The sequence below is a fragment of the Anser anser genome (genome assembly GCF_964211835.1).
Source record: "Anser anser genome assembly, chromosome: 2".
In the NCBI taxonomy this organism is placed as follows: domain Eukaryota; kingdom Metazoa; phylum Chordata; class Aves; order Anseriformes; family Anatidae; genus Anser; species Anser anser.
The window spans coordinates 16,708,538-16,729,311 of record NC_139721.1 but is presented as its reverse complement, the minus strand read 5'-3'; the positions used below and the strand labels follow the sequence as shown (position 1 = coordinate 16,729,311).

Sequence of the window (20,774 nt, the reverse complement as noted above, 5' to 3'; positions counted from 1 at the left end):
ATTAGATCTCATTTCAGTTTTTTGTTCTGTTGAGAAAAAAAAAAAAAAAGTTAAGAAAATAGTTTCCTTAAACTATTAATTTTCTGTCAGTTTCACTTCCAAAATGATTAAAAAAATAAATAACTCAATCATCTTCCTTCAAATTATGAAATGTCAGAGTCAGGCCTTGACACCAGACAGAAAAAGACTGAAAGGTATCTATGCAGTTTTTCCCAGTATTTAATGAAAATGTCCTGTCAAGATTTTCTTAGATAAAGTACTTGGAATAACTGAAATAGCATAATGACTGATTGGAAGATTATGGAACGTTAGCACTTCATGAAGAATTCCTAGCCATTTCTTGTGGATAACCCTGGACTATCAATTTTAAATATATTCTTGTTCATTGTTTTTCCTATAAAGAGAAATTATTCTGTTATACAATTAGATGTGCAGAAGGAGAATAGTTTTGTTGTTGTTGTTTTAAAGCAGTAGGTATAATAGTCATGTAAAGCAACAAAATGTTTAAGAAATGATTCTATAATACTACTATCCAGATCAACCAATATGTTTTTAGTAATTTTACCAATCATGCGCTATTTGCTTTACAGAATAAAAAAAAAAAATCAAGAGTCTGGTTTTAGTTTTAGAGCTATACTCCTTTGTACAGTTTATAAATTAAGATGTCATGAACTAAACCTATATTCTAAAAGCTATATTCTAAAAAAAAAAAGCTATATTCTAAGGGGATATAAAATATAACCACTGTAAATCTAATTAACAAATTGTTGTTAATTAAGGTTTCCAAATCTATTTTTCCCAGCATATGGGGGGGATAATTTTACATAGCTGGATATGTCAATCTAATTTGAGGAATATAAATGACAAGCTAAAGAAAAAAAGAATGTACTCTCAATCTGCTTCTCTACATGAGAAATTATTAAACTAGCATTGTAATTTTTTGTTTTGTAAATAGATAATATGAGAATTTCCATTTATAAAGTAATCTTATATCATTTCAGTATAGCCGAAGCCTTTTCCAAAAAAAAAAAAGTCATTGTTTGAAGCTCATGACTGAATACATAAAATGCATTCAAATATAATCAAATGCACATTTAGCTATTCAGATGGTTCATATTGTCGATATGTCATTGGTGTTACTAATTATTATTACAATTTGTTTTAATTTTTTTTTAGCTGACAGTTAGTTCAAAAGATTTCAGTTTAACAGACTGAGAAAACAATGGCAATTCAGTAATATTCTAATACAGGTAATTAACTATGTAGGTGGCAGTATGAATTAACTCAAATTATGAAAGGCTATTCAGTAAAGCTGAAATTCAGTGTATAGAATTCTACTATGCACTGAAATAATAAAGAATATATTTTATACAAATCACTTGTAGATATTGAGATTTGTGTTCAAAACAGTGTAGACCTAATTTGCCATATTTTCTTAAAAAAAAAAATTGAAATAATGTAGTTTATTGAGTTTATGTTTTGGTTGATTTTTTGTTTTAATTAAAAAATGAGAAAACAAGGCTCTACTGACTTTAATAGGGCTAGCCAATTGCTTGTTATCAAATGCATCTACCTATTTTGTATATCTCTCATAATGCTTTGTAAACCAGTTAGGAACTTAAGATTTCCCTGGAGAGCATCAATGTTATTTATGGTTTTGTTTACCTCCTCTTCTTTGTGAACTGATGATATATTTAAACCAATACAACACACAAGGATTTTTGATATTCACATCTCTTCAGAGAAGCATGATGTTGGTGCCGTAAAACTACTAGGCCAGAAAACCACAGAATGCATCAGTTACTGCATTATTTATTTATTATTTTTTTTCCCAACGAAGTGAGTCTGATCTTGAAAGAGTTTGTATACTGCTATTTCTTCTCCTTGTATTATGCAATGCAGTTACACTGAGATCAGGAATTGCAGAAGCCAGCCTAGCAAAAATATTCTTACTACTTCAAAGTCAACAGACAAATAGAAATTAGCTACAAATAGAAGATAGCATATATACAACTAAAATAAAAACAAAAGGTGGTCTGGCTACCCGGGGTGTTGTATCTCAGATCAGGATGAAAATGTAGACATCTGTAGACTCATTTTCATGAGTGCAATACTGACAATATCCCCACCGTATTTTAAAATGAGACTACGTATATAGTTCTCCATGCAGAAACTCCTCCAGAGAGAACTGTGACCAACAGGTGTAAACCTAGTGACTTTCCCCAGCTCTGTGCTGAAAAGACACCATTCACCTTCTGACATCCTGTAATTCCCTGACGGTTCCACCAATCCTTACCATCACAACAGCCCTTTCCAATCTGTCTTAAAATATACGTTTTTAATACAGTAATGGTTAGAATGGATAGACCAGCAAACAATGAGGTGAACAAGTCTACAGTGCCTTTTATATTGACATTCCACTCTTGGAATATATTTTGAAATTATTGTACATATGCAATTTGCATATCAATATACATCATATATATCAGTATGTGCAACAGTAACAACTGTCTCCCCTCTCCCCCTTTTTTAGCTTTAAGAAAGCCTGATGTATTGAGAAAGGCAAAAGTCACAAAAGTTATACTTCCACATTTTCCTTCTCTTGTTTTTTACCAAATTAAAATCGTAGTGTGTAGCTTACCATATTGTAGGTGGTTCAGAACCTTCTACTTCCAAATAATCATATTTTTCTTCCATTTGGAAATCTGTAAATATGAGTGAGATAGTATCCCCAGGCTCTGCCACAATTGTCCACGTGCAATCTGCATTATTATGATACTCATTAGGAAAGTTGGGGCTCGAGATGATACCACTGGATCCTCTCATAGTTCCTCCACAAGCGTCCTCAGCTGTGAAAAATGAACAAACAAACAAAAACTTAAATGCTTAAATGTCATTAAAATCACCCTTCTTGTTGAGAAAAGAATGTTGCTATCTTTTAGATGACCAATTATTTCATTTTTTTAACAAGTTATACTTGAAATACAAGTTATACTTGAAACTTCAAAGTTAGTGTTAACAAGTAATTCCTTCAGATTTTAATTACTTCAAAATTATTTTAGTCAGCACATATTTTTATAACCTTATTATTTTATTAGCATTGTTCCACTCATTTTACAATATCATGCAAAAATTTAATGAGTTCTTTTGCTTTAACCAAAAATGTTGTCACAAAACAAATTGAGTTTAACCCCTATTACACACAGTCTGACACATGACGTGCAGCAGCCACATCATACTGAAAGAAGCATGAGAATTCTATCCAATTTACGCTACTTGTATGATCATAATTGTATTTTTGTGACCCTTTAGAGATGATTAAGTATTTTTCTTCAATAATCTTTTCCAACTCTCAAACAGCTGATCAGTTTTCAAAACAAAGCCAGTCCTGGAAGATTTCCCAAATGTCAGATGCAAGACAATTTCACAATTTCACGATAAAAATGTTTACATCAGAGTAATTTCATTTTTTTTAATCGATCATTTCTTTTAAATGCAACCATTGAAATACTTTTTTATTTTTTCTTTTCAAAATAAGTTTCCATTTTCTAATGTACAATCTTACGTTGAAAAAACTAGGTAAATATTGGAGATTTACAATATCAGTTCATCAACAGAATATCTGACAATAAATATCTGACATCAACAGAACTAATTCCACGAAAAAACAATTCTCACACAGTGACTCACAGATTTCATTCTTTACTAAGGTAAGAGAAAATGACTGAATTGTTGTGTATCTTCTAGTTTACAGGTATAATATGCCTAATAATTCAAAAATTGTTTTTGAGGATATCATGTCAAAAACATTTATGTGAGTTAATAAAATTGATCACGAATGTGGTGCTTTTAGATAAGTTATATGGAAAAACCTTTTTACGAGATGGAAATACCATATCCCACTTTTTATCTCACTTATACACTTTATTAGCCAAATGTCTGAAGCATATCTGAAAAGCAATTCTTGCTTTTGCTTAATTAGAATATTAACATGAATAAAATGTTCCCTAAAACCTGAAATAAACAGCCAATATTGCTGAAAAAAGATAAGGATTTTTTTTTTTTTCAAAGAGTATAGCATCACAGAACAAAAGCTATAAAGAATTCTAACTGATACAGTGGCTCGATCCTAAGAGGAAGAAAATTCTAAATAAATGTAACAGACCTCTTAATTATACTAATTTTTAGGAGTTTAAAACAACAGGCTTTGTCCCTTAAAAGTTCTGCTAGATTATTATGTAAACGCATAGACCACCTAAAGTAAAAACACTTCTTGGGTTTAATCTTATGAATTAACCAGTGCATTAGGCATGAAATAAGTAAACAAAACTGAGGAACCTCATCACATTACATGATCAGGTCCTTTACTGTGAAAGGAATAAAACAATATATGAAAGGTAATAATGAAGTTTGGGTTTTATGCACTGAGGAGCATCAGGAGAATAATTTTTAATTATTAGTTCTCAAAAGGAAAATTTCCATTAAAACAATGTGGAAAATACTTGCTAAATGACTTTGAAGGACCTTTATAGTTACATTAAATATTGATTTAAATGTTTTATCATCTGCTGGTTTGAAAAAGTTCTTAAAGATAAATTTTCATAGCTAAATGAATTAAGCTTATGTAATCTGGGAAGACAAATAGTAATATGTGGAATAATTTTTCAATACATATAACAGGTTCAAAGCAGAAGATTAGGAGTATCATGCAACACTAGAGACTTTAGAATAGCTTTCCCTCAGACTCAAAAAGATAAGTGCTTTTGAAAAATGCTGTACTACAGAACTCATTATTTTTGCTTTTCACAAATGAGGTATGGAGAAACCTAGCCTAGCTCCCAGTAATATAAAAGCTGTTCATTAGAAATGTTGCTATGCTATACTAATAGTTAAGAGAATAAATAGAGTTAGTGTGTTTAAAAATAGAGGCTGTGTCAATGAGCAAGTCTGCTATTTCTGAGCTCAGAAATCTCTGCTTAGAGATTTTTGCCAAAATGTAATTTTGTCACCATCAACAAAATGGCCTTGAGAAAACATCACATATTTTGGTCTGATTTGTGTAGCAAAGTGACTAAAGTGATACTAATATTTAAATGTTCTTAATGTAACTAAAAGCATACCATATATCTTCTTGGCCTTTGTAATGCAAGTATTAGCCCAATAACCAACAGAATTATTTTTCTGTGTTCCTTTATCACTTCACCTACAGTGCAATTTATATATATTTTTGGTTGATTGGTTGGTTAGTTGGCTAGCTGGTTGTTTTTTGTTTGTTTGTTTGTTTTTGTTTTGTTTTGGCTCTAGTTTGTAGTCAGATCCTCAAAGGCATCATGTCTGGGAAAGGGTTAAATAACATCAATCCCCATGAAAATATTTGGTACCTTAGACTGTGAAGTCACTGGAAAAGGTAATAGGCCTTCAGGAAGGCTGAGAAACACTGAAGTCAACAGGAGTTGACTTCAGAGTGCATAAAACACTTACAAATAAAATAAATTTAATAACTGTTTCTGTAGAGTCTTCTTTTAGCAGCTGTATCTCTATACTCGATATTCTATATTTCTATCATATTCTAACAGCATAATTGTTTAGATGTCAGCTCTGACATAACAAATAAAAGAATAACTAGTAAGAGAGAAAATATTTATGAAGACTAACCTGTATCAGTAGGTGACAAGTTTAATAACAATATATGAACAATGGAGAAAGAGGGGAAAGATAATCTTTGCAGTAATTTCTGTACTCAGAATCCATATTTCTCTATTTCTCGACCTTGCCACAACTTTCTGAACTACCTCTGTCAAACCACTGAGGTGCAAATTCTCAAAGATACTTAAGTATCTACCATTACAATCACTGCAATCAAAATGTAATATCTAAACAGCAGTTAAGCACCTAAATGCCTTAAAAGAACCGCATATTAGTTCTTTTAATTTCCAGTTATTAAACATGGAGGAGAATAGGAGTGATTTAAAAGAGTGATGAAAAGACAATACCTGGGTAAGACTTGGTACAATCTGAAATTATGCAGTTCCAAATACACAGCAAATATAGATGGCATTTACAGAAAAAGTACTCTTTTAAAATACCTACTCTCTATCTTCAAAAAGCAAATTAAATTTATTTTATCACATATTCAGAAAAATTATCTGTCAAACTTGCAAATGTGATACAAAGGCATAAATGCAAAAAGTATGCACACTGCCAAGATGTCCTTTTTGCAAACATACTTCTCTGATCTTAACCATATGCTGGAAGGGGAAGATTTTTCAAAGTGATACGCAAGTGGGGACTTGGCTTAGAAAAGCTTTTTGAGGTATTAAGAATTCAAATGAAGATCTGTATTTGAATATGCATGAAGGTTCATAAGGAGAGGGAGTATCTCTGCTATTATGATGTGAGTGATGATTATGAGAGTATAAAGGTTTAGAAGGGTTTTCTTCAGCTTTTTCTGGGCATACACAGGTTTCTAATTTTATACAAAAGTACATGCTATTTTTTATTTTCTTATTAAATGCCATGAAAAAGAAGAAAGATTTGTGTAATTTCTGGTAAAAATTAATTTCATAAAATTTTGTTTTCTAAACAAATGACCATCTTCCTTGTTTGCTGTTCATTGTTCCTTTTTTCATATTGAATTTTGAAAATATATTCCTCTAGTTAGTCCTCTCTTATTTAAACTTTATTTTCTGCTTATTCATGTAGGTTTTGGTGCTATTCACAATAAAATTACATGAACATTGAACTGTAATTTTCAAGAAGACAGATGATCAAAGACAAGCAACACTATGCGTGATTTATAGACCATGCAAATTCACTGATTTCAGTGAGAGTTCAATGAGATTGCATTTTTAATCAAATTTTAATTTGGCACACAATGCATCCTGTCATCTGATCTATGTAGATATTTATAGCGCATTGAGCAGTTGAACTTAAGTGTATAACTCAACTTCACGGAGTAATTGACATCTGTTATCTAGTCTTAAAAATACTGTAAGAAACAGTGTAGCAGCTTGCCTAGTTAAAACAATGATTTTATAGCAGCTAATAAAAATTATGAGCAGAGACACTTCAGAAGGAATTCATCAAGAAAAACTGAGATGACCTGTAGCAATTATTCTGTACTGTGATCTTAGCCACACACACTCTATGGAATTCACTACTCACTTAGTGTAGTTCAGGTACAACTCCAGATGTAGTGTGGTCTGCTCGTCTAAATTTTAGAAAGTCTTATGTCAGGCAAATTGGATGAGCAGCCTAAAGTAATCAGCATTCTACTATCCCCTTTTAATCATGTAACAGTCATATTAATTAGTTCTTTTAGATATACACATTAATAACTACCTTGTCTGAAGATCACAAAATATCTTTACATTAAAAGCAATCAATTCTTTGAGAAACTCCAATGATTTTGCAAATAATTAGTATGGGCGGACAGGTAACACTAACTATGTATCTTATCGATATGTATAAGTACCTTAAAGGAGGCTGCAAAGACAATGGAGCCAGGCTCTTTTCAGTGGAGCCCAGTGCCAGGACAAGAGGTAATGGGAACAAACTAGAACACAAGAGGTTCTGGAAGCACTTCTCCAAAGCACATGATGGAGGGAGGACTGAAATAGATTGCCCAGAGACATTGTGGTCTCCCTCCTTGGAGACCTACAAAAGCCACATGGACGCAGTCATGGGCAGCTTGTTCTAGGTGTTCCTGCTTACGCAGGGGGTCTCTAGACCCTCTCTAGATGTGAGATGGTCTCTAGAAGTCCTTTCCAACCTTAACCATTCTGTAATTCTGTTTTCAAATATGTTATTATTATTATTTTTGTAAGATTAAGACTAAGATTAATATGTCAAATTCTACTGTAATATTAAAACTCACCACAGCTACTATTCACAGTGTTATTAGCATAAAATATTTCTGATCTTTTAAAGGAAAATTATCAGAATGAAGAAAGAGAAACCTGAGGATACAGAACTTATGTAACCTGCTACGTGAAAAACAGTCAGTTTTAAAGTCTGCTATATAGTTATCTATGAAATTTGCAAATAAATTCAGTAATAAATTACATAGATCGACACAAAAATATTTGTAAGGAGCTCCATAGGCAATGTCATTTTCTAGCAGATTTCTCTCTGTTAAAGAATACTACTTTGCACACACTATCTTTCCCTGTAAATTATGTTCAGAATAGTCTTAGGGTGTTCAGAAATGTAAATGAAATAATTACTAAACATCCTTCAACTGAAAATCTTTAAGGATAGGTTTGATGAAGATTTGTCATTAATGACTTACATAAAATTGATCCTTCTTTTGAAGAAAGGGACATAAAACATCTCTTAAGGACATGGAAGATTCGTTTGCTTTGGCTTAGTGCTGTGACTTGTAAAACTCACAGGGATTTTAGATCCCAAATAAACCCAGGAATGATTATAAAATGACATGATTCACATCCTCAAATCCTTCATTTTGCACTTCTATGTTCAATATAACTGTAAAAATTTATACAGATTTGACAGCCAGAAAAAAAATAAAATAAAAAAAAATCAAATAATAGCTTCTGTAGCTAAAAAGGTGAGGAAGCTCAGGAGCTTAAACTGTGCTCTTGCAGAAGTTAAATGGAATAAATTGCCTCCTAACTTGCCTCTTCTGAGACAAAACCACAAAAATAAGTGATGCTATTGAGAAAACACTACCAACACCAGCACAATTGTCTGAGCAGCCTCTGCTCAGACACAGCTGGGCAAGGGCGGCAGCTGCTTTAGATGAGTGACAGCACTGGAGAGCCATAAGGGGGAACAGTTGACACAATGAAAAGGACAGATAATAAGCTACATCCCTTTGGGCGGCCCCTGGAAGAACCCATGCTGGAGCAAAGGAGAAGAGTGGGAAACAAGGATCGGGGAAAAAAGGAAACCAGCAGACGCTAACACCTCATGCACACCCCCATCCTCCTCACCAGAGGTTCTGAGTGTGAGATGGGGCAGTAGCAAGGCAAGAGTGGAGACTGGAAAGGGACAGGAGGAGTCTGTAGTGATGTTGAAGCAGGCAAAGGGGGAGGAAAGGTGTTCTCCATAAGGGATTAAGGTTTTGTATCCTTTTGTTTTGCAACACCTGAATAAATAATTAAATTATTTTAATGGTTAATAGATTGCATTTCAGTGAGATTATCAGAATCAGGGCTGTTTGCCTACAGTAGTACATCCTGTTGTGAGTGTTCTTCATCTGAGTAACACTGTGCTGAAGAGTTTCCAATTGGACAATCATACATTTTCTAGTAACATGGCAGAATGATCACAGTGACAAAGATGATTATGCTAATGTGTAAAATAGGAATGTGACCATTACCTAAAAATGTAAAGCAGTACTTGTTTTACTTATCTGATGGCAATGTACTGTGCAAAACATATTTGTTTCTGTTCTGATAAAATGAGGTGGGAAGGAAGGCTGTTGGACTCATCCTGGTTTCAGCACCTAGTGCCATTAACATCAGCTGAGGGGAGGAAGAGATGGCTCTCCCCTTGGCACCCACTGGCAGTGGTAAGTACCCTCTTGGATGAGGAGTGCAGTGGGCAGGATGTGAAAGACCCACCTAGAAAGGAGCCTTCATGAAAGCTGATGAAGATAGTGATCTAGGAATGAGCAGCACACATCCACACCACAGCATGGAAAATAGAAACTTTCCTGTGTTCTGAGATGTTTGTTGCAATCTAAGAAAATGCAAAACATTGCTGAAATCAGAGCAAGATGAAGGGAAGGTTGAGAGGTTAATTTAAGAGAGAAGAGAGAAGGTTAATTTAAAATTAAGTTGACAGGTACCTCTTAGAAAATAATCTCATTTCTCAAAAATCTCTGGATACATAATAGAATTATTTGACAAAACAGTATGATGGACGCATTTTAACCTTGAATAAGTTGTCACCTGACAAACAACTCTTAAATCTCAAGAGCTGTTCTTATACAACTTCTCTCAAAAAGGGAGCAAATCTTAAAGCATCAATAGCACATACCTGAGAGATATGCAAAAGAAAAGAAATATATATATACTTAGACAAAGAAAGACACACACCTTTAGAAAATGTTGTTATCTTGGGTCCAGATCATGCCTTTCCTTAAGAGACACGTAAACTGGCAACAATCACTTTCTACTTCCTTTGGATTTAGAGAAAATAATAAAATCTGAAGTCTCTCCTTAAAGTTAATATGAGGATCTGTTCACAGAAAGTATCTCCTTTTCCGTAGTGGCTTACCGGAGAAACCTAGTACAACTATGTTCATACGTGCATACATTTTGGTGAACTGAGTCCAAGACTCTGAAAAGATGGTAGAATGTATCTTCTTTTTGTATATGGTAACTTGCCAGTCGTAAGACATTTAAGAATAATGTCTTATTCACATCCAAATTTGGATGTGTCAAGACCTGAGTAGTAGGTACAGTATCTTTTTTTTTTTTATTCTAATCTACAATCAAATCCTTAATGTGGGATCAAATCCTTATTGTGGGACCAAATTCTTACTTAATTCCATGACACTGAAATTTGTGAGTTGGAAGATTTATTTGCAGACTTATTTCTTTGTAGAAACTGACATAGCATGCTCAAGCAATTGAATAACAATTCCAAACACATTACTATTCTTTCTTTTTCTGAAACACCAAGATCCAGACTAATAATGTTTAGACTATTAGGATTTCTATCAAGCTAACAGAAAATTCTTGGCTTTAGTTAGATCCAAGGTGTGCTTCTTCTTTACCCGTAAACAATATTTCAAGTTTCCAAAGTGTTTATACCTTTAAGATACTACTGTAAATGATGTTTATTATACTTACAATAATATAAACTTCTAAAGATCTCTATTTGAGGAGCTGAATCAAACAGAAAATACGTTTATATGTATAGTAAAGAAAATATATATTTAAAGTTTCAAAAATTTTGCGTTGGTTGGGTGGAACATCCGATCTTGGACTACATAGATGAAGGCTATGGAAAAGATAGGGTTAGATATTTCCATGGTGCGCAGGAAAAGGACAAGAGACAAATTGCAACGGGATATTCCATTTAGATATGAGGAAAAAAATGTCACTATTACAGAGTTTAACCACAGTACTGGGTTACCCTTAGAGACGTGGAACTTTCATCCTTAGAGATTTTCAAAACTGAACTGCACAAAGCCCCAGTCAGACATTTCTGTCTTTAGCTTTGAGAGGTGTGTTGGATTTGGTAACATCCAGGGTCCCAAAATAAGTTGTCATACCATTTTTATGATAGCTTATAGATCAACAACAACAGCTTACAGATCAACAATCATAGCTTAACAACAACAACAACAAAATTGAAAAAATAAGCAAAGAAAAAATGTGTGTTGTCTGAATTATTATTATTATTACTGTTATTATTATTAATAATACTGCATATATACTGCACTGTTTAGTGCAGGAAGGAAAAAAAAATACTTCCCTTTGTTTTATTTCAGTTCTCTGGACCTGACATTTAAAATTTTTGTTTGTTTTCTCAGAACAAGTGCATTGACTTTAAATTTCATACCATCCAATGGAGAAAGTATTGCAATGTAAACATATTAAATAATTTTTATCTTTGCTATAAACATTGTGGAATGAGACCACTTGAATCTCTTTTTACATACAGCACCATACAATCAACCCTTATTAATTTCCTGCATTAGTAACTTAGTATTCAATATAGTAGCTTAGTGGGAAAAGAATCTATAATACTTTTCATTGTCTAGTCCTTTGACCCTTCTAACCTCGTGACAACCAAATTATAAGGAGCATGCAACTTGAAATAATGTACTTTATAAACTGAAGAAAAATGCAAGTATTGATCAAAATATGTTTCTAAAATAGACAATTACATATCCTAAGGTCTGCAAACACCTAAACAACAGGGTGTATCCTTGGTGAGCCCCATACAAAGCAGGAAACATGATTTTTGTTGCACATTTGTGTTCTCTTTACTTCTAAAGTTTTTTAGGTATCTAAAAAAACCTGCCTTTTATTGCAGCTTAAAATGGCTAAGCATGACAAAATGTTTTCAAGTTTTCAGTCAAGATTTCTGTACTTGCTTAATTATGTAGAGAGCTTAAAATTCAGCACTCCTGAATGTGATCTGTGACTAGTGCTTCACCAAAAGAAAGAAGCAGGACTTAACCTCTTCAGAAGATATTTTCTCAGCCAATTTATGATGACTGATCTGACAGCTCTTTTATCTTGTTTGCCAAAATTTATCAAACTTAAGTCTGCTTGCATCTGAAAAGTTCACAGACACATTCAAATTTGGAAAACTAAAATCAGAACATGAAGAGAAAGATTTTTACACCACAGAAGTATTTAGAAATAAGAGTTTCAATAATTTGCTTGAGGGATGTATGAAGAAGTTCTTGAAGTAGAAGTTAATTACATCTCCTTCCTGTTGTCTAAATGCCTCTGCTACTTATGTTGCATCCTGCCTCCAGATGGTTTCCTGTTACACTCAAAGTATTCCTATGGACAAAAAGGAATATTATATATATATGCAGACACTTTTTTTTTCCTTTTTTTTTGTCTTATTAATGATTTAATGAGAAAATAGTCCAAATTACCTAATGAATGCAGAGAAACTTCGTTAAACATACTGTTAAAGTTGTTGTAGATTACTGTTTTATTACTATAATGCCTGTACAGTGATGCATGCAGCATGGCAAACAAACAGGACTAAGTACAGGTCTGCATGCCCTTACAGAGCTATATGATCTCAAGGGGGTCACAGAGATGTTGTGAGTAGCTCACACAACTGGAGAACTGAAATAGAATACTGGGTATATTCTTGTGAAGGACAGACCAGGACAGACCTGAACTTGATATGAAGGAACAGCAGTAGTACATGGAGGGCTGCCTAGGAAACAGACAATGAGACAGCTGAAAGCTTATGGATCAGGATTAGAGGCTAGACTAATGTGGGTGATGAGGTGGTAGGTGAGTACTACAGATTGCCAGATAAGAAGGTAGAAGTAGATGCAGAAGTGCAGAAGGCAATTGTCTGCCTTCTTCACACAACTGGAAGTAGCTCATATTTGCAGGCCGTGGTCTGCTTGGGGTCTTGAACTGCCCTGAGATCTCCTGGAGGGACAACACAGCAAATCACAAGCAATCCACAAATTTTCTACAGTGCATTGATAACAAATTCCAAACACAGATGTGTTATACCTTCTACAGATTTATCAGCAGCAAAAGGAGACAAGGGAAAATGCAGGCATTCTGTTAATGGTGCAGGGGCCCTTGTGAAAAAAGGACATGGAAAAGGCCAAAGTACTTTTTTTTTTTTTTTTCCCTTGGTGAGACTTGCCTTCAGGAATTCCAGACCAGAGAGAAAACCCAAAGCAAGCAAGAATTAACCTTGGTGGTGGAGGATCAGACTAGGGAACATGTAAATAAACTGGACATACATAATTTCTCAGGATCTGATGGAATGCACCCACAAGTCGGTAAATGTCACCGTGAGGCACTGTCAATTACACCTGAAATGTGGGGGTGACTGGAGGAAGTTCCTGAGGACTGGAAAAAAGCAAATGCATTTCCCATCTTCAAGAAAGGAAAGAAGGAGGATATGAAGTACTACAAGCTTGTCAGCCTCACCTTGATCACTGGAAAGGCAATAGAACCAACCCTTTTGGAAACCATTTTGATATGCATGAAGCACAAAAAAATGTGACTGGAAGTAGTCTGCCTTGATTTTTTAAGGAGAAATGCTGAGACAATTAGCCATTTACAATTATATTACTGGCTTGGTGGATGTGGGTAGAGCCATGGATATTATCTTCTCTTCACCAAGGCTTTCAACAATGTCTTTCATAACACCTCCATAAACAAACTGGTAAAATACGAACTAGATAAAGTGACAGCAAGGTGTATTTAAAACCGGCTGAACTCCTGGGCTCAAAGGGTGGTGAAGTGTATGAAGTGCTATAATGTTCAGCTGGAGGCCAGTTACCTTGCATCTAGAGTACTGCATCCATTTTTGGGTTCCCTGGTAAAAGAGACATATGAACATACTGGAAAGACTCCAATGAAAGGCCGCAAAGATGATTAAGGGACATACCAAGAGAATTGAGAGACAGGGCTGTTCATTCCAGAGAAGAGATGGTTCAAAGAGATCTTATCAATGTGTTTGGATAAATATTTGATGGTGGAGTGAGTAAAGATGGAGCTAGGGCTCTTCTCAGTGATATTAAGTGAAAGGACAAGAGGAAATTGGGCACAAGTTGAAATACAAGAAATTCAGTTTAAAGAGTTTTTGTTTGTTTGATTATTTTCGGTATTCTTTGACTGTATGTTTGAACACATGAACAGGTTGTACAGGGACACTGTGGCATCTCTGTCCTTTCAGATACTCAAAATCCTATTGGAAATGTTCCTGAGCACCCTGCTGTAGGTAGTTCTGCTTTGAACAGGGGGTTGGACAAGTTTTTACCTGGAGATGCCTTCAGTAAGTCTGCTTCTGTGATTCTGTGACATGGAAGTATCATGCCCTAAACATGATCAAGAGCTTAGTACAGTGCAAACAGACTGTATCAAACCATGGCAAACAGGATAACGTGAACAAGAATTGAGTGTAACTGGCCACAGATCAACAGCTGTCAGAAGAACAATATCAGAAACTTGTGGAAAAATATATACTGTCATTGTGGACTGATCTGATTGGCTACAAAGAACCTTCAATGCAGAGATCTGATAGGAACATTTGAACAGAGGCATACAAAATCATAGAAAAGCAAAGTGCCCTCAGTGGAACTACTATGTGTTGAAGTCAAGCTGGTCTACCAACACTGAGAGTGATTGGAGTAAGCATTACCTTCCCTAGGCTGTACAGACATCTGCACTGGAGCAGTAATCACAATGTCTGTCAGTGTGCACAAGATAAGAGCTTTACCCTGACATATCATATTCCTCCCTTCTGCTTAAATAAATAAATAAATAAAATAAAATAAATAAATAAAATCTTTCCAAGTTGCACTGTTTGGTATTCCTCGCAAACATACATGCCTGCCCACTCACCCCCCTACTTCCACCCCTGCCTACAAATGTCATACCATCTCTTTCTATTAAAATCTGTGCATTTTGCTGATTGTAATAAAAAATGTTATATGTATGTTCTCATATGTAAGCCATTTAAGGTTATCTTAAAGAGCCATTCCTTTAGAGCCATTGTTAGGGCCTCTGATATATATCATTTTTATTTCATGTATCATTTACTCAACAGGTAGCAATGCCATATTCAGATCCATTCTATGGTTCTGAGTTTTTGATTCATTATATGAATCCACAGCATAAAAGATCTGTGCCCAAAATCTTTACAGAATTTTTGCTGGAAAATTGCAGTGCATGCATAATAGTCAATCTAAAATCCCAGCTTGGTGTCCATTTTGCTGTTTAACTTCAAATTTAAGAAGTACTTGAATCGTGGTCCAGGAATTTGTCTTTTCACTTGCTTCTTGTCAGTTACTAAAAGTTACAAAAATGTCTATTACCAGGACTCAAACACATGGCAAAACATGGAATAATGCTCTTGTGACAAAAAGCTATGATAGCAGAACTGAGCTATAAAAATAACATACAATGCTGTTTTCCATTAAGGATGCCTCAGTACTTTTATTGATATTATGGTTCACAGCACTCTATATGTAACTGTATGACTACATTTGATATGTGTACTTCTCAGACTGAAATAGAGGTGAGCTGAAGAGCAAGTAACTGTCTAGAGAGGTTTTGGAATTAAAACTCTGAAATCCCTGATGTCAGACCTTATACTAAATGCCATTCCTGTGAGAATATGGAAGGGAATTCTGAAAACGCCTCTCTTGATTACAGTATTCATCCTTTATTCCCCTACTCATCCTTGAATAGGGTATGTGTTACAAATGCTGGTAATACTTGTTCCCTTAAGCATTGATGGGTAGACATATCTCAGGCTTTGTTTTGCACCTATCAAATAAAAACGAGCTTGAGAGATTGCTTCCATAAAAATGTCAAATTCCAAGCTTTCACTGACCTACCACAGGTGTGGTGGGTTAATCCCTGCTGTCAGGTCAGGTCAGCCCCCACTCACTCACTTCCCAGTGGGATGGGGGAAAGGCTCGGAAGGGAGGTAGCAAGGAAACTTCTGGGTCGAGATAAAGACAAGTTAAGAAGTGAAGGGAAAAAAAATTAAAACAATAAAAACAAGCAATGCAAAAGCAAACACTCACTACCAGTAGACATATGCTGAGTCATTCCCTGAACAACAGCTACTTTGGAAAAACTTCCCCAGTTTTAATGCTGTGCATGACATTATATGGAAGGGGTATCTGTTTGGTCTCTTGGGGTCACCTGTCCCAGCTGTGTCTCCTCCCAGTCTTTTGCCCATTCATAGACTACTTGCGGTGGGGACAGAGTGAGAAACAGAGATGGAGTCCTTGACACTGCAAGCACTGTTCAGCTAAAATTTGATAAGTTATCAACTCTGTTTTGGTCACAAATCTGAAACAGCACTGCACATACAGCTATAAGGAAAATGCAGCTAAATGCACTATATTGGGTAACAAGTTTTGTATTTCCAGCTTACATTGAGTTTAGTTTGAATTGAAAGCATAAAGTACTCTATTGAAAAAATAAAATGTTTCAAAATACAAGACATTAAACTATCCCATTTTATAAATCCTTGTGAACTGTCTTGTTTTCCATTAAGTTTAAAACCTCTTCAGAGCATTCAAAAAGCTGAACACCTATTGTTGCATTCAAAAGTATGAGTACATATTGTTGCTGCTAAAGTGCTGTCCTGATAAGCATAATTAAAATCAGAATTTACAGTATCTGGCTATCTTATGTGATAATCCATCACTATTTATTTGTAGCATGTTGAAAATGAAATACAAAAATACAATCGAATCATGCTATTGAAGTGTCTGGATTAAATAAATATCAAGAGGGATTGAGTATGAACATCTTAATTCAATGCCAGTAACTTCACACCAGATAGGAAGTCAGTGCTGGAGCTAGGATTCCCCCCCACTTTTTTTTTCTTTTTTTTTTTAATTCTTTTATTAATCTCCCACTCCTGTAGCTAAAGCAGAGGTCTATGACACCTATACATTAAAATGGCTTTAATCAGGTAATAAGGATTTAATTAATATTAGCTTATTTTGAACTCCTATATAAGTTCCCTAAAGCAACGTAACTAGTTTAACAGTGTAACCAATAGTACTTAAGTATTTCGCAATGTTATGATGCCACAGAAAGACACAATACATAAGCATTTTACAGAAGTCTGTCAGCAATCTGAACACCACAGGGGCAAAGATGCTTAAAATTGCACATAGGAAGCACCCAAGAAAAACAATTGCAAGATAAGCACAAGGGACTACAAACTGATGTCCCAGCTATTACACAAGAATGATTGGCAAGGGTATCACTTCAAGACTAACAACTTTGTATATGTAATGACACTAATTAATAATATGTAAGAACTGTTTGCACAAAGTATGTTGTTAATCTACGGGTTTAGTAAAAAATAGTTAAAAAGTTTCAAACTGGTTTCATTAGTCAGTTTTCCAAACATTCCTCTGACAATAGCCTCTAACTCCCTAATATCAACATGTGGACTTATATATTCCATCTCAATACTCCTCATCCAATACTTGCCATATCATAATGCTTAAAAAGATTATGGGATGGTGTGTGTATTGATGGACCGATTTTGCAATTCCATCTGGACCAATGGCATTATACAGGATTTATTAAAGAAAGATTTTTACTCAGTAGATTAATTTAGAGGTACATGAGGAAAATAACCTAGGTCAGCATGCTAAATTTTTTATCAAAAGAATTTTAAAAGATAAAATGTAAAATAAAATGTGTTTTAATATCAGTGCTGACACAATGTGAATACCATGTCCTTATCTGGATATCTTCAGTGCAGAAACAGCAAAGAAAATAAAAAATAAGGAACAGCCTGGCTGAGAAAAGAAATCATACAATTCATTGGCCATTGGCTGTTGGAACATTTGCATTAAGTGACAATTCCCAAAGCACACAATGTAATAATGCAGTAATAAAATGCATAACATGCTATTTCCATCACGATGTCAGTGTAACAGTTAGAATCAAAGTAAAACACATTCCTTACAGAAAAACACATTCCAACACAGACTATCTGAAAGTTAAATAATTCAACAACAGCATAAATTATTGTCATATAAATTAAACATTATACTTAGGAGAACAGAGCACATATGATTACTTGTATAACATAACCCAAGAGAAGCCAAGGACTACATTACTGAAACTTGATGCTGAATTGATTATACAAATATAAATATAAGTTTCAGCTTGGCTTCTTCCCACTTTATTTAATTAGATTTTACAGTAAAGACGTATTTTGAAAAACACTGGTAAAATTTTCATGAAAATAGGCAGCTGGATAGAGTTAAATAACTGCTTCCATTGCAGAAAATACTGTAGTGTGTATACAATAGTACTGTAGTGTAGTACTGTATAGTACTGTAGTGTGAATACAATCATATCATTAGGCACTGAAAATCAAGAGAACATTTTCCCATTGCAGAAGCCCCATCACGCCAAGATTTCTAAGTTCTGTTGCTCAATATTTTTATTATGTTTTTTGGTACCTCGAGGTGAGGCTGCCTGGCTTGTAGTTCCCTAGGTCCTCCTTCTTACCCTTCCTAAAGACAGGATGTGACATTTTGAAACCACCATAGAAAAAAAGTCTTTTTTTAACTTTTTTTTTTTTTAAAAAAAAACTTTTTAGAGGACTAGTGCTGTGGCTGAATAAGTAATTTTCTAACTCTACAGTCTAAATTTTGAAAAATCCTTGAATCTTACATCTCTATTAATAACTTTTTTCCCCCTCATATTCTAAAACTACTTTGTTTTTTAAGTGGTTATATTTCTCAGTCTACAATAATTTCAACTAAATGATTATTATTTTGCAACCATATTCTAATTTATTCCTACCCATTCTCTGATTTAGGAATTTCATATGCTTCTGCAGAAATTATTAAAAACAAAGATTAAAATGTTCCACTTTTAAAATGTTAGAGCTTGTGAAAAATCATAAGTGCAGTTCTCAGCCTGTGGCACACCACTAAATAACCTCAGAAATGGAATTACAATCTCAGCAAAACACACACACAAATAGGAAGTCACTGATAGAACAAGTGCCTGAAAAAATTGTCTTTTTCCAATATATCTATATGATATTTGGTACTTTTATTTTATCTTTAGGAATATTATTTGAAGGACACAGATTAAAAAAAAAAAAGTATAAGAACATTATTAGGCTTTTCTAACATTTCAAAATTTGTAACATTTGCTCATTAAATTGAGGCAGGTTTATGAGTTTTTTCTTGCTGGATTCTTTTAAGTATACTTTTTATGAACAGAGTATGCTGTAATAAATAAATCCTTACAGGGCTCTCGGATGGCATTAGACTAATTTCCATTTAATAAATTAGTATATGGACAAACTGAATTTTAGCTTTTTTTCTCATGCCACACTGAAAATCTTTAACTGAATTTGGCAAAGCGGAATGTGCCATTTTTGTCAGAACATACTAAAGTAGTTATAGCAAATGAAAAACAGCAGTCTCTCGACATGATCATATGTTGTTTGACAGGAAAAAGAAGAGAAAGAAAATCTAGATATACAGCTCCTAACTAAAAGTATTTTTTTTAAATAGATTCATATACACACAAAGAAAAACACAAACATCTGTCACTCAGGATTTTTATTTTTATTTTTTAATATTATTTCCAGTTGTAGATATATATATCTTTTTACAAACCTTCTCCATTTCCTTATCTGTGCCTCAGCTTTAGTCCTTTCTCCTTTGGTCCCTTCTCCTTTGGTCCTTTTATCAATAATCAGTATATTTTTTTATATACTATTTTATTTTATGTCCATCTTTGTGGGCTTTGTTTGTTTCTTTGTTTGTTTCTATTAACAGGTCAAAATTGTTCAATTTCTCATAATCTTCTTGCTTACTGTCTCTTGTCTTCCCTCATGCTGCTCTTTATTCATGGACTGGTACTTTGAGACAGATTTTCCAGCATTTCCTTTCTCTTTGTGTTTGCAGAATACTCTTAACATGTCAAACTAGACATCTCATCTAGCTTTTGATTGACATCTCTCTATATACACATTAGTTGTCTGTATTTCAGCTAGTGCTCTCTTCATAATCAATTATGAGAAATAAGCACTTTTAAGGTGAACCATATCTGATTTACAGGTCAAGTATTGGAAAGACATAGGCATACTGGACTGACTCAAGCAGAGTGCTGTCAAGATGATTTGGGGGCTGGGGCACATGCCATATGAGGAGAAGCTGAAAGAACCGTATCTGTCCAGGTTGGAGAAGGGAAGTTTTGGTGTGAGATCATATTGTTGTCTTCAACTACCTAACAGTTGAAATAGTACAGAGAAAGTGGAGCCACTTTATTCTAATAGGTGCAGAGTGAAAATGAACATAAGTGAAAGAAACAATGAACACAACCTGGAACAGGGGAAATTCAGATTCAATATAAGGAAAAAAAAAATAATCCATGAGGCAGGTCAGAGGTCCAGAGATGCTCTGGAGTCTCCATCCTTGGGGATATTCAAAACTTAACTGGACGTGGTCCTAAGCAACCTTCCGTAGTTGATCTTGTTCTGAGCTGAAGTTTGGACTAAAAACCTCCAGAAGTCTCTTCCAACCTACAAGATGTCATGATTTTATAATTTATTTTAGCAGT

The 20,774-nt window shown here is 34.3% G+C and overlaps 1 protein-coding gene across 5 annotated transcripts in view; it reads right to left on the bottom strand.

Annotated features, from left to right (window-relative positions):
- CSMD3 (CUB and Sushi multiple domains 3) overlaps positions 1-20,774 on the bottom strand; it is a 1,012,063-nt gene that overhangs the window by 504,473 nt on the left and 486,816 nt on the right. For 4 of the 5 annotated variants that reach the window (XM_083827428.1, XM_083827429.1, XM_083827430.1 and 1 more), the window contains exon 5: positions 2,642-2,849. The exons of the other annotated variant lie outside the window; for it this stretch is intronic. In XM_083827428.1, coding sequence (XP_083683554.1) covers positions 2,642-2,849 — 208 coding nt within the window. The remainder of the gene's footprint in view (positions 1-2,641; positions 2,850-20,774) is intronic. 5 annotated transcript variants of the gene reach the window in all.